The 13,323-nt window shown below is 37.4% G+C and overlaps 1 protein-coding gene across 3 annotated transcripts in view; it reads left to right on the top strand.

Moving 5' to 3' along the window:
* Window positions 1-13,323, top strand: part of robo1 (roundabout, axon guidance receptor, homolog 1 (Drosophila)) — a 338,077-nt gene that overhangs the window by 108,527 nt on the left and 216,227 nt on the right. Inside the window, exon 1 of one of the 3 annotated variants that reach the window (XM_073862980.1) lies at window positions 577-1,002. The exons of 1 other annotated variant lie outside the window; for it this stretch is intronic. In XM_073862980.1, coding sequence (XP_073719081.1) covers window positions 873-1,002 — 130 coding nt within the window. In that variant the 5' untranslated portion in view covers window positions 577-872. Of the gene's footprint in view, window positions 1-576; window positions 1,003-13,323 lie in introns of those variants that run through there. One more of the 3 variants, XM_073862981.1, reaches the window with a different exon arrangement.

The following is a 13,323-nucleotide window of genomic DNA, read 5'->3' as shown; positions in this document are numbered from 1 at the left end:
AGGGGTAGCACGATGTATGTATTAATAAACATCCATTAAAACACACATCCGTACTTCATTTCTTGTAGCAGCACTAAAACACTTCATGGTTTTGTTGAGAAGCGATAAAAAAAGAATGAACATAAAAAATTGTCCAACTTTTCATTTTATTCTGACCGAAAATGCGCGGCACGTAATTATGACTTCCCAACCGATAACGAAGGATTTCCCAAAAGATTTGAACACAGAATTCCTGCATAAATTACCCCAGCTGAATTGCAATGTTTGTCACTTGTTAGTTTGGATTGACTTATCCTTTTATTCCCTCTCTCTCTCTCTTTCTCACATACTCACACTCTCTCTCCGTCCGACACTCAGTTGCCTTCAGGGCTGCGCAAAGCACTCTTGATTTATCTCCTGTTTTCATATCAACAGAAGCTTCTCCCCCGTGCCTCCGATGAGGAGAGGTATAGAGGGAGGCGGGGGTCTATAACATGGACCGTCACTGCTCTCCGAAGGAGGAGTGGTGCGCTGGTACTGTATCTCTCTGACACCTGGCCATGCTGTACAGCTGCTTACTATTGCATTAAACAACTCTCTTGTTCTGTTCCCACACAAGTCTTCACTCCACAAATTGGATTTCGACTGGGAGTGTCAGAGCCGGTGTGGTAGCAAATATTCCGGATGAGAGGATCAATACTCCTCAGCTGAACTTGGGATTTCTTGTCTCATCTTCTTTTGCTGCTGAAGTAACTGCTGTTTGTGCGTGTACTGTATGTGTGGGTCTGGATTGAAGATTGAAGACTCTTGTACAGCTGTCTGTAATGTGAGTGAGCAGCGGAGAGCGCGCGTGTGTCTCCATTGTGGATCTTTCACTTTGGAGAGACCCTGGAATGAGGGCAGGGCCGGTGTTACCCATCATCCCCCTGCTGATGGGAGTCTGGATAGCGGTCGGGCTGTGCTGGGATGGGGAGAAACCGGTGCGAAAAAAGGGTGGGTGGAGATGGAAAGGGGACAGGTCTCGTAAGTAACCGCCCTGCTTTAAATCAATCTGAATCTTTTTTAGTGGTTTATTTCTGCGAGTATTTATACGCAGATCTTGTCGCAGTTTTATGTGCGAGTTGTTTTTTTGTTTTAATATTATGACAATGTAGTGGTTCTCTCAGCATCTGTTGAATGCCTTCACTGGTCATTTTATTTGGCATCGTTGGTTATATTAAAGCAATAAACCTTATATAGGACATGCATGACAGACGTAAGAAGTGTTGGGTATTATTTTCATAACTGTGGGCTGTTTGGTTTGCTTACTTTAATACAAAAATGGTATGGCAGGTGCATATATAGTCGTATTTTACTTTAAATACAGCTCATCCAGTTAGAAAAATCTGCTGTTAAAACCATAAACTGCTTAGGATGATGTTAGATATACTGTAAGTATGGGATAATGTACAGTTAGATGGTCATTACCGATTTTGGGGGTCTGATATGGTCTTGTTGTTGTGTTCAAAGAGTTGTGTTTGTTCTGCTTAACAAATAAACAAACAAACATTAAATATTGATTTAAGTTGAAATTATTTTATTATGCGAGTAATATGATAGATTTTAGGAACTGTTTAAGGAATCAATTGATAAGGACAACCCTAAATATATACAGTACAGTTGGGAGGTCAATGTACAAAAGTATTTGACCACAAAATATTAGGAATGGCCCCAATAAATATATGGACACTTAAAGGAAAACACCACTGTTTTTCGATATTTTACTATGTTCTTACCTCAACTTAGATGAATTACATACCTATTTTTTCAGTGTGTGCTCTTTTAATCTTTGTACAGCGCTTTGTGAATGTGTTAGCATTTAGCCTAGCCCCATTCATTCCTATGGCTCCAAACAAAAGTATTATTTTGTGCCATCATACTTACTCGTGTAACTACTCATGTAACAGTCTTTAAATTGGAAAAACATGGAAGTGTTTGGTGGCTTCTAAATTCATCCCTGTTTGGATCCATAGGAATGAATGGGGCTAGGCTAAATGCTAACACATTCACGACGCGCTGTACAAAGATTAAGTGCACCTATTAAAAAAAGATAGATATGTATTAATTCGTCTAAGTTGAGGTAAGAACATAGTAAAATGTTGAAAAACTGTAGTGTTTTCCTTTAATCTTCTCCTTAGGATGTTGGGTTATTTTCAACCCAGAATTGGGTAAAAAAGAAATTAATACAACCCGCTGAGTTGTTTATATCCATTGTTGGGTCAAATATAAACATTGTTGGGTTTGTCCCTTTTCAACCCAACGCTGGGTTGAACATAGCCCGCCATTTTTAAAGTATATACAATCTCAAATATTCATACATTTAAGTGTGACTCAAGTGTCCAAATACTTGTGGTTCAACTGTATTCAGCATGTCAAAGTGGCTTTATTTCAGTACTGTCCTTTTTGAATGGTTTATAAGTGCTTATCTGTACTGCTGTCCATATATCTCATAATAGTACTTTCTGAAGCTCGTCCTCTGCTTCTTATAAACAGCCATTTGGGCGATCGGTGATGAGCAGCGTTTGAGCCGTCAGGTCCCAGTAAAAGCACACGCACTTCAGACTTCCATTAGAGATGTTTAAACGCAAGTGCATGGGGATAGAAAGCCTGTACTTATCATCAGAACACTATCAAGTCCAGAGATTGTCAACAGTAGACACTCGGTGGTGAATTTGATGCTCTGCCAAAAAGTGTTTGGTGATTTACGATTGGATGGTGCTGTTTGACATTCACTTACATCTTGGAGAAAGAGGTTTCTCTTTGATAGCTTGGGAGACTGAATGGAGTCTTTTTTAATTTGGTATAAAATAGAAACAAATGAGACAGTTGTTGACTGTATGTTGTAAAGATACAGAGCTGTGGATATAAAAAAATAAGATCATTTAGCCTTGGAAGAATTTGCTAAGAAATGTTTGCATTCATTATAAAATCTCTGACTTGATTCCTTTTGGCAAAGTTTGAGACAATTTTCTCAAAAGACATCTGAGAGGCAGAAGAATTAAGAAGTCATCTTCATTCACTTCCTATTGAATGTCATTGCTGGCTTGGCTTTTTAATTCTTGAACCCTGGCTCGCATAACCTAAAACCATTGTTTCAGGTACATATCACTGCATCTTTTCAATAAATTGTCCATTAGATGCATTTGGTTGTTCTCTGTTTTGCCAGCCTGATCTCACAAGAATTCGTACGTATTTTACGAGTTGGTTAATTCGTACAAAATGAATCGTACAAAAACGATAACGAAACCCTACCCCTAACTACGCTACAACCCAACGTCACGGGGCAAAAAGAAATCGTACAAAAATGTACAAATGTGGTCATACGAATTAATACGAATTTGCCATCTCACAAGAATTAGTCACAAGAATTTGTACGTATTTAACGACTTGGCTAATTCGTGTAAATTCGTTCGAAGTGGATCGTTCAAAAACGTATGATTATCATAAAAAACAATAACGAAACCCTACCCCTAACTTCGCCCCAACCCCAATGTCACAGGGGCAAAAAGAAATCGTACAAAATGTACAAATGTGGCCGTATCAATTGGTCATCTCACAAGAATTTGTACGTATTTTACGTAGTGAATTGTACAAAAACGTATGATTATCATAAAAAAAACTATAATGAAACCCTACCCCTAACTTCGCCCCAACGTTACAAGGGCAAAAAGAAATCGTACAAAAATTTACAAATGTGGTCATGCAAATTAATATGAATTTGCCATCTCACAAGAATTCATACGTGTTTTACAGGGTTGGCTAATTGCGCATCAATTTGTATGAAGTGAATCATACAAAAACGTACGATTATCATAATAAAAAATAATGAAACCCTACCCCTGACTTCGCCCCAACATCACAGGGGCAAAAAGAAATTGTAAAAAAATGTACAAACGTGATTGTACGAATTAATACAAATTTGCCATCTAGTAAAATATGTATGAATTGCTTTGAAATCGTACAAAACAATAACAATAACGAAACCCTACCCCTAACTTCGCCCCAACGTCACAAGGCCAAAAAGAAATTGTACAAATATGGTCGTATGAATTAGCCATCTCACAAGAATTTGTACGTATTTTACGAGTTGGCTAATTCATGTTAATTCGTACAAAGTGAATCATTCAAAAACGTATGATTATCATAAAAAACAATAACGAAACCCTACCCCTAACTTCGCCCCAACCCCAACGGCACAGGGACAAAAAGAAATCGTACAAAAATATGAATTAATACAAATTAGCCATCTCACAAGAATTTGTACATATTTTAAGAGTTGGCTAATTTGTGTTAATTCATATGAAGTGAATCGTACAAAAACTTACGATTATCCTAAAACAAAACAATAATGAAACCCTACCCCCTAACTTTGCCCCAACCCCCACGTCACGGGCAAAAAGAAATGGTACAAAAAGTACAAATGTGGTCATACGAATTATTACGAATTAGCCATCTCACAATAATTCATACGTATTTTACGAGTTGGCTAATTCGTGTTAATTCGTACAAAGGGAATCATTCAAAAACGTATGATTATCATAAAAAAAATAATGAAACCCTACCCCTAAGTTCGTCCCAACCCCAACATCACAGGGGCAAAAAAAAATTGTAAACAAAATGTAAAAATGTGGTCGTAGGAATTAGCCATCTCACAATAATTCGTAAGTATTTTACGAGTTTGCAAATTCGTGTTAATTTCTATGAAGTGAATCTTACAAAAATGTACGATTATCCTAAAAAAACAGTAACGAAACCCTACCCTAACTTTGCCCCAACTCCAACGTCACAGGGGCAAAAAGAAATCATACAAAAGTGTACAAATGTGGTCGTACAAATTAGCAATCTCACAAGAATTTATACGTATTTTAGTTGGCTAATTCGTGTTAATTTGTACGAAGTGAATGATTAAAAAAAAAACGACACCCTACACCTAACTTTGTCCCAATATAGGGGCACAGGGGCAAAAAGAAATGTGATCATACGAATTAATAAAAATTAGCCATCTCTTAAAATGCGTACAAATTGCTATGAGATAACGTTGGTTTTGCAGAAATTTTTAAAAGTAATGAAGCAGACATACAAACAAAATTAAAACCTGCTCGTCTTTGTTAATTAGATTTGTGCCATTTGGTATTTATTTATGGTCATATGCGTGCAAACGTGTGGTATGCCTAAGACACTGTCCTTACCGTTTAATAAAACACAGCCGACTTAAACATACAGATGTATTTTGATCATGCTTCCTGTTAACATCACATTTTTGACATACCTCAACCAAATATGATCAATCCTGATCATAACAACATCTGACGTCTGAATAATGTTCGGTATTGTCTGCTTTGTAACCTTGAATGAACCCACATCAAAACAGAGAAAAACAAGTGCCTGCAGTGCCTCTAGTGGAGACTTTAAGTGAAGGATGCAGTCAGGAACAACGTATTTTGTAAGATGTGCAAATTGTAGGCAAAGATATGTAATTCCAATTAATTTATGGCAATAAACAAACTTTAAAATCCAAAGAACCTTTCTATTTCACACGAGGAGGTTTCTGATATAAATCTTTTGGTTATTTTATAGACGTATCTAGCTATCTTTAGTCAATGTTTTGGACTGGTGTGCACATGTGTTAGTTGGACTCTTTCATAAATCATCCGCTGGTTAGTGTCTGTGTGCTTCAAAGTGTTTCGAGTTTCATCACTGATGTTCCATGTGGCTTCACACTTACGACCATCTGCTTCTTGACCTTTTCTCACTGCGAACTGTGAGCGATGTGAAACTAAAGTCAGGTGGCCATTTATTCACAGGTGTGTTTTGGAGATACGCTGAGGTATTTCATTGTCAGCGATAGTCTGCTGTAAATCGGAGAAATTTGCCATCTCAAAATACAAAGAAATTAGGAAGATTTAAATGTTGCTGTAGCTCAACTGGTGTAGCATTGCTTTAGTAACAAAAAGGTCATGGGTTCGATTCCAATGGATAGCTTGAATGCACTGTTAGTTGCTTTACACTATAAAAGTAAAAGTTGGACCAACTTTTGTATTCAATTGTTAAAGCCTAAAACATAAAAAAAATTCAACCTCTCTCTCTCTCATAATTTACAGCATAATTGAGTTTCAATAAAAAACACCATCATTGCGATCAGTGTTTACATTTCAGCAGCTCATTTGCATTTTAAAGGAAACACCCAAAAATGCACCTACAAGTGGCAATTTTAATATGCTATAATAAATGATCTGTAGGGTATTTTGAGCTAAAACTTCATATACGCACTCCGGGGACACTAAAGACTTATTTTACATCTTTAAAAAAAAATCTCATAATATGAACCCTTTAATAAAGTTCATGAAATGAGAACAATCGACAGACAAAGGAACGACTTTTTGTTTAGACTCAACAGTGGTCATTAAAGGGAAACTTAATGACAATTACAAAACTTTATTTTATTTTATTTATGTATCTATTATATTACCAGGAATAATGCCATTGAGAAAACACTTCTACCAAGCAGTCTTGGCCAAAATGGCAAGCACACAAAGTGTTGCATAAAAACACAAAGCGTACAACTATAGTACATAAAGATCTTACAGTACAGTAGCAGACAGTCAGTCGGTTAATAAATGAAAGAGTGCATTCAAAGAAAGATTTTACAAGAAAACTACCATGAAATTTATCAGTGAGATGCCATCCCTTATCTGTTTTCATTTGTGTTTACCACAGAATTGTTTTCTACTTTGTCCCGCTTTGACTAATGGCTACTTTGCAGTAGAGAGCTTTTGGAAAAAAAAAAAAACGGGCATCCCTCCATTACCTGTGCCGGAAATGAAGAGTCTGATGTACGGTCTAATGATGCCCGCTCATAAAACTTCCATTTAGCGGCACATACATGAGTCCAGCTCACTTTTAAAAGTAAATAACATCAGGCTAAGCAGCCGGGCGGTCACTGTCATAACCTGTAGGGATACTTACATGTGTTTTAGCCAGACGAACACAAGCACACACAACACTGATTTGTGTTTACACTACGCAAAACAGAAAGAGAACAGTTGGAGAGGTGAAATAAAGTTGAAATGCAGGATGGCGTATATAAATAAATCATTGTGTCTCTGCTGTCAGGTCTTGTAAAGACACCAAAGAGAATATTCAGACTGACTAGTATGTTCCATCAGTAATGTTATGAGACCTTTATTTTCCTCAGTGGCTGTGGTTTGAAAGCAAAAAGTCCTGTAGCATCATTACAGTGATTACTAAGGGACAACTTTATCCCCTCGAAACAATAATGCCTGTGAAATTTCACTAAATGTGTTTGCTGAGAATAGTGAAGCAGAATTAAAAAGGCCAACGGTACATAAAGAAATTAAATCTGGATTTCTATTCGACTGGCTTTTTTCAAGAACCCCTTTCACAAAGTGCGTTGATCCCAGAAAATTTTCAAAAGATTGCCTTTTGTGTGAATGTCCTGGAATTGATTGGACCTAGATACATTGCCGTAACATTTTCGGAAAGTGTCCTGTGTGAACAAAGGGCAGGAAGGGATGTTTCGTAGTGAGGACACGTGTGTTGTCGCAATAACTGTTATCTTTCAGCTGTTTGACGTGGGGGGATTTAAAGGGGACATATGATGAAAATCGGACTTTTCCATGTTTAAGTGCTATAATTGGGTCCCCAGTGCTTCTATTAACCTAGAAAATGTGAAAAAGATCAACCCAGTAACTTAGTTTTGGTAAACCATTCTCTGCAAGCATGTGGAAAAATAGCTGAAATTTGCCTCCCCTTGTGATGTCAGAAGGTGATAATACTGCCCCTTAATCTGCACTATCCAACCACAACACTGCTATTTAGTGCAGAGATCAGCTCATTTGCATTTTAAAGGACACACCCCAAAACTGCACATTTTGCTCACACCTACAAGGTGGCAATTTTAACATGCTATAATAAATTATCTGTATGATATTTTAAGTAAGTAAACTTCACATACTGTACGTACTCTGGGGACACCAAAGACTTATTTGACATCTTAAAAAAGTATTTTGAAACGTCTCCTTTAAATGCAGATCAACGTCCATGACGAAAAATGTGACGCCATATGCGCTAGTTCATGATTGAATACAAAATGCAAAATCCAGCCATTGCATGATTACAAATTCATTACATGTCACGTGTCTTTACGTTATCGTTATGAACGCACACACAGATTCTAGAAAGTCACTATCAGTGTGAACGTTTCAGTTTTTCGTAATCTGCGTGTGAAAAGGATTGCTTGTATAATCTGTATTTGTGTTTGAATACATCATTGTTCAATATCGGAAAAGTCACAGTTTAAAATCATATTCTCGTTTAACATGTTCACCTATACTAGTTAAATTACTTTTTGCCTGTCCAGTAGTCCACAGTCATTAAACAGGACATATCCATGATTGTTTTATAATCTTGTTCTTACTGTATTTATTCTAAAAAGCATTTCTGCATTGAAACCGTGGTGTCGTTGGTGATGTCATATGTGGGTTTGTGACGTCATATGAAGAGTTTCGTTGCAAAACGAGATAAATCCGTTTTTTTTATTGTTCAGAAATCTCGTTTTTTGGTTGTGCATTTCAATTAATATCAATTCAACTGCAGTTGGTTTGTTTTGATTTAAACCTTCATAACTTAAAAAATACAGCTAAGTAGCACCATAAAACAAAATAATAACATGATAACATACATAATAAATATAAAATAATAATAAAAAATGGATTTATCTCGTTTTGCAACGAAACTCTTCATATATTGTCAAGATATATGATATATTGTATATTGTCTCCAAATTCCCAAGTTAACCTTTGTCTAAATTGGTGGCAGTCGTGCAAAATGTTTCCAATCTTGCAAAATGCTACATTGATCTACATTTCAATTTGTAAAGATTGTTTCTTTATCTCATGATGTCTGTATGCTTGAGCAGGTGTCTGCATGTGTCTTTATGTTTTTTTAATATATACAATCTGCATTAGAATAATAAAGACACTTGGCTGATGACCCAGCTGCTAATTAAAATAAGGACCCAGATGCACTGCCTTTCATTTAAAGGTCACTGTTCATGTCTGTTGCGCTCTCTCTCTCTCTCTCTCTCTCTCTCTCTCTCTCTCTCTCTCTCTCTCTCTTTATTATTTTAATTAGCTAACAATGAGCAGTGAATCTCAATTACTGTACAATGCACAAGGTCAGAGCTCAGATGAGGAGTGATTCACTTAAGCTGATCCCTTCTTTAAAGAGCACCTATTGTCTGATTCACGTTTTCCTTTGGTGTGTAAGTGTGTATAAGTACATGTTAATGATATGCAAAAGGTACATAACCCAAAGTAAACGATGACGCGAGTTATCGTCTCCAACGTTAATCTCTTTTTCTTGGACTACAACAAACACACAAATTGTAGGCAACAGTTTTCTTCCTGGGATTGGTGATGTAGAAAGACCGACATTATCATAATTCCTCCTGCTTGGACTCACAGCCTGTAAGTTAACTCCTGTTAGCATTGCATTGTGACCGAATCTTTCAAACAAAGTAAGGAGCAGCTTAGCTGGCCAATCAGGGACACAGAGCTTTTGAAATCCGTGCCTTTCAGGAAAAGAGTGAAATCTGGAGCTACGAAAATGTAAACGACGCAAACACATTGTATTATACCAAATACACAAAATAACATAGTTTTTTTATTAATGAAATAGGTGCTCTTTAATGAATTGTAGTGGGCCCATGTTGTGTAAAGAGATTCTGCTGTATCAGCTTCAGCATGAAAACCATATTTACTGGAAAAATCATCTTATTTACCATAGCATGGACTCTCTTCTCACGCTTTCCAATGAGAGGAATGTGACCTCAGAGTTAGCGGAGCGTGAATTATGGGAGAAATTGAAACTTTCTTGGGCAGGAGCGAAAAAACAGGTGGACTTAGAGGATGAGAGGTGATAAATTAAAGTGTATGGGGGCGTCCAAGGGGCTCCTGGGATCTAATGGGGGTCGTAAGGTCATAATTGTGCTCGATAAAAAACTTATGGAGTCAGACAAAGTAAACCAAAAAACCTTTGAAGGGGATTTTGGTTTTAGGTAACCTTACTTAGGGGCGTTTATGAATCACATACATATCGAGTCACGTAGTAGTTTATTTACACATACAAAAACTGTTGTGAAAGAGAGAGACGAGCATTAGAGCAGAATGACATCAAAAGAAACCAATAATAATTTTATAATGAAATGTTCCTGTAACTAATTTGGTACACTCTCAGAAATAAAGGTACAAAAGTTGTTACTGGGACAGTACCCTTTCAAAAAGGTACACATTTGTATCCAAAGAGTGCATATTAGTACTTTAAAGGTACATGTTGGCACTTTAAAGATACATATTTGTACCTAAGTGGTACATATTAAGACCTTTTTTAAAGGGTACTGCCCCGGAGACAGCATTGTACCTTTGTTTTTGACAGTGTAGAGCATTGCAGTAGTATCGCAAAGGTCATGGGTTCCGTTCCAGGATCCCATATACAGATAAAATGTATACTGTTTGTCATATTATTAGGAGACTGGCCCTGTCCCAAATGCCACACTCCGGACTTATGGACTTCCTCATACATCATATAGTGCAGACCTTAGGGACCCTTGACGCGAGTCCACAAGGGCGCATCGGAGTCATATTTTGGGACAGACCCAAGCGTCACGTCGAAAATAGAAAGAAAAGTTGCCCATCATTGTGAACTTCTCTGTTCCGTCATCTGATTGCTCTTTCGCAAGGACTTCTGGGTTGGTAAAGTGCGCGAAGCCTGCTTTAAGGGTGCAAAGAGGGCGCTGATGAGCACACTTCGCAGTGTAAAAATCACAGATGGGACACGCTACAGACTCGTCGACTAAGCGAGCTCGCGCAATTTAAGGCCACGAGACCGAAAGTCAACTTGAAGTGCGCCATTTGGGACAGGGCCAACCCCTGTTGCACACCGGTGCACAGCGTTTCCAGGAAACATGTTGTTTAACACGGAAACCACAGCAAAACGTTGCGCACCGTTTTGAACTTGAACGTGCCCCAGAACATTAGAACTTGATGCTATCGGTCACGAAAGCCAAAAGCGCTTCACATTAGGCTTGTTCGACTTCATGCAGCGCCGAAAGAATCAAAAGGCAGATGACGTCAAAGTACCGCGAGCGTGAAAGTCGAAGTCAAATTTCAACTAGCTCTTACAATACCTTAACGTCATCCGTCTGTCAGTTCTAGCAGCGGTGCATTAAGTCGAACAAGCCTAATCTTAGCTAACGTAATGTTGCAATCGGTCACAAGACACCCGAGACCCAATCAAAGATGACGTATCATTGCTTCTTTTGGTAGCAGTTTTTGAACGAGTGCACACTGGATCTGATATTTACAGCAGATTGTCATCACTTTTGCATCTTTCTTTTATATAAGTCGATCGTTTGAACTCGGTACACTTAGAATATTTTAAGTACTTAAGTTTAGTAAACACATCTTTTGGTCAGATTTGGGGTAATGGACAAACGACCAAAACAATCATATGGGTTGGAGCATAGGTTGCATATTAGAGATGTTGTGATGTAGATGTTGGTGCTTGTATTGTTAAAGTGCAGTGCTTGTTGACATCCTGTTGAATCTAAAGTCTTTACTCTTTACATTTAGTTGTATTCATCCAAAATAACTTTCAAAAATGGGAAAAGGAAGCAATTCAGCCTAGAAGGCAAAAATATAATACCACATTTAAACAAATGTTAGCATACCTTTGAGAAGAGAGAGAAGATGAGATGTTTTTGTCTGACACATTCTTGCTAGATCACTCAACAGTCAACTATAATTAAACACTCTTATGTGTAGTTTTAGGATTTAAGGTCTTTTATTATATATAATATACTGTGCAATTCTGAGTACACAGCGATATATTTTTTTTCGAGGAAGAAAAAGGGCAACGGTTGGCCACAGTAAAGAGCGGACTACCATTTATGTCTAACTTCGTGACCTCAGATGTTTTTAGATTCTTAATGTTCTGTGATGTCATAATGAAGTGTGAAAAGACGAATGAAGTACCGAGTCTGGTTTGCAGAAGCTATTTTTCTTTCTGGGCATACTTGTGTGCAAAGGGAAAAAAGTCCCAGCATGCATTGCAGTTCATCAGAGAAAACCTCAACTGCTTTGTTACAGAAGCATGACATGTTTTTTTTTGTCTGAAAAGACATTAAAGACACAATGCACTGTTAAAGCTCCAAGGGGTTTCATCGAATTAAAGTTTTATATTCAAAGAAAAAAGTGTTGAAAATGCTTCGAGTGCAATTATGTACAGTTTTTGAAGAGTTTTATTTTGACGTGTCAGAGATGGCGCAGATATAAAGAATAAAGAATTCACGCTGCTCCTAATCCCAATAATGAAGATTGACAGTTCGCGGCCACGTTGGTTCTAATTAACATGCTAATTGGAAATGTAAAGGCAAAAATGGGAAGCGTAAGAGTTTTTTTTCCACTGTGGCCTTTTCTTTTGTGTTCTTGTATAGTGAGAGACAGGCGGAAATAAAGCTTTTGCCTTGGACAGTTTATAATGCGACGGGTTTATGTAGTAATGAGTAAGTGGTTGCCAACTGGAGTCAGATTGAAATAATTGTTAAATAATTTAAGAAAAAAATGACAGATTAGTATTGGAGTCAGACTACAAACATTATGAGTTCATATGAGGTCATATTTAAAACTGTTTTTATAGCATCATGGGGCATTTAAATATTGGTGTAGTTTTTGAGTAATATGCGATTCAGAGAAAATGAATATATGTATTTTTATGCACAGCTGGTTGAAATATCACTGTAATATCCAAACACATTTTTACATTAGATAAAGAGTGTGTTGCACCTGCCCTGTAAGTCTTTGGCATTATGATTGGTTGTCAAGGTGTTTCCATGAGTGATTTATACACTTTTAAAATGCTGGGTTATTTTCAACCCTGCATTGGGTCAAAAGGGGCCAAACCTAGTTTTTTGGGTTGTAATGCAACATATGCTGGGTTGTTTGAACCCAAAAGTCTGGGTTGTTTTAACTCATTGGTGGATTAGATATAAAACATGTCTGGGTGAATTTAACCCAACGACCGGGTTTGTCGCTTTTTCACCCAGCGCTCAGTTAAAAATAATCCAGCATTTTGCACGTTGCTTTGGTTTTGTGGGTAAATGTATTTACTGTCATTGAAACATTTTGATGTTTTCGTCACTGCAGATGTCAATATATTTAACTTGTCTCATGACAGCGCTGCTGTTTGTCTGAATGTCTTCATAGCTGATTGACAACTGGTTGTACT

This window comes from Misgurnus anguillicaudatus, chromosome 24 (genome assembly GCF_027580225.2).
Source record: "Misgurnus anguillicaudatus chromosome 24, ASM2758022v2, whole genome shotgun sequence".
NCBI lineage: Eukaryota > Metazoa > Chordata > Actinopteri > Cypriniformes > Cobitidae > Misgurnus > Misgurnus anguillicaudatus.
The sequence above is the reverse complement of the archived record's forward strand: the minus strand, read 5'-3'. Positions and strand labels throughout refer to the sequence as shown.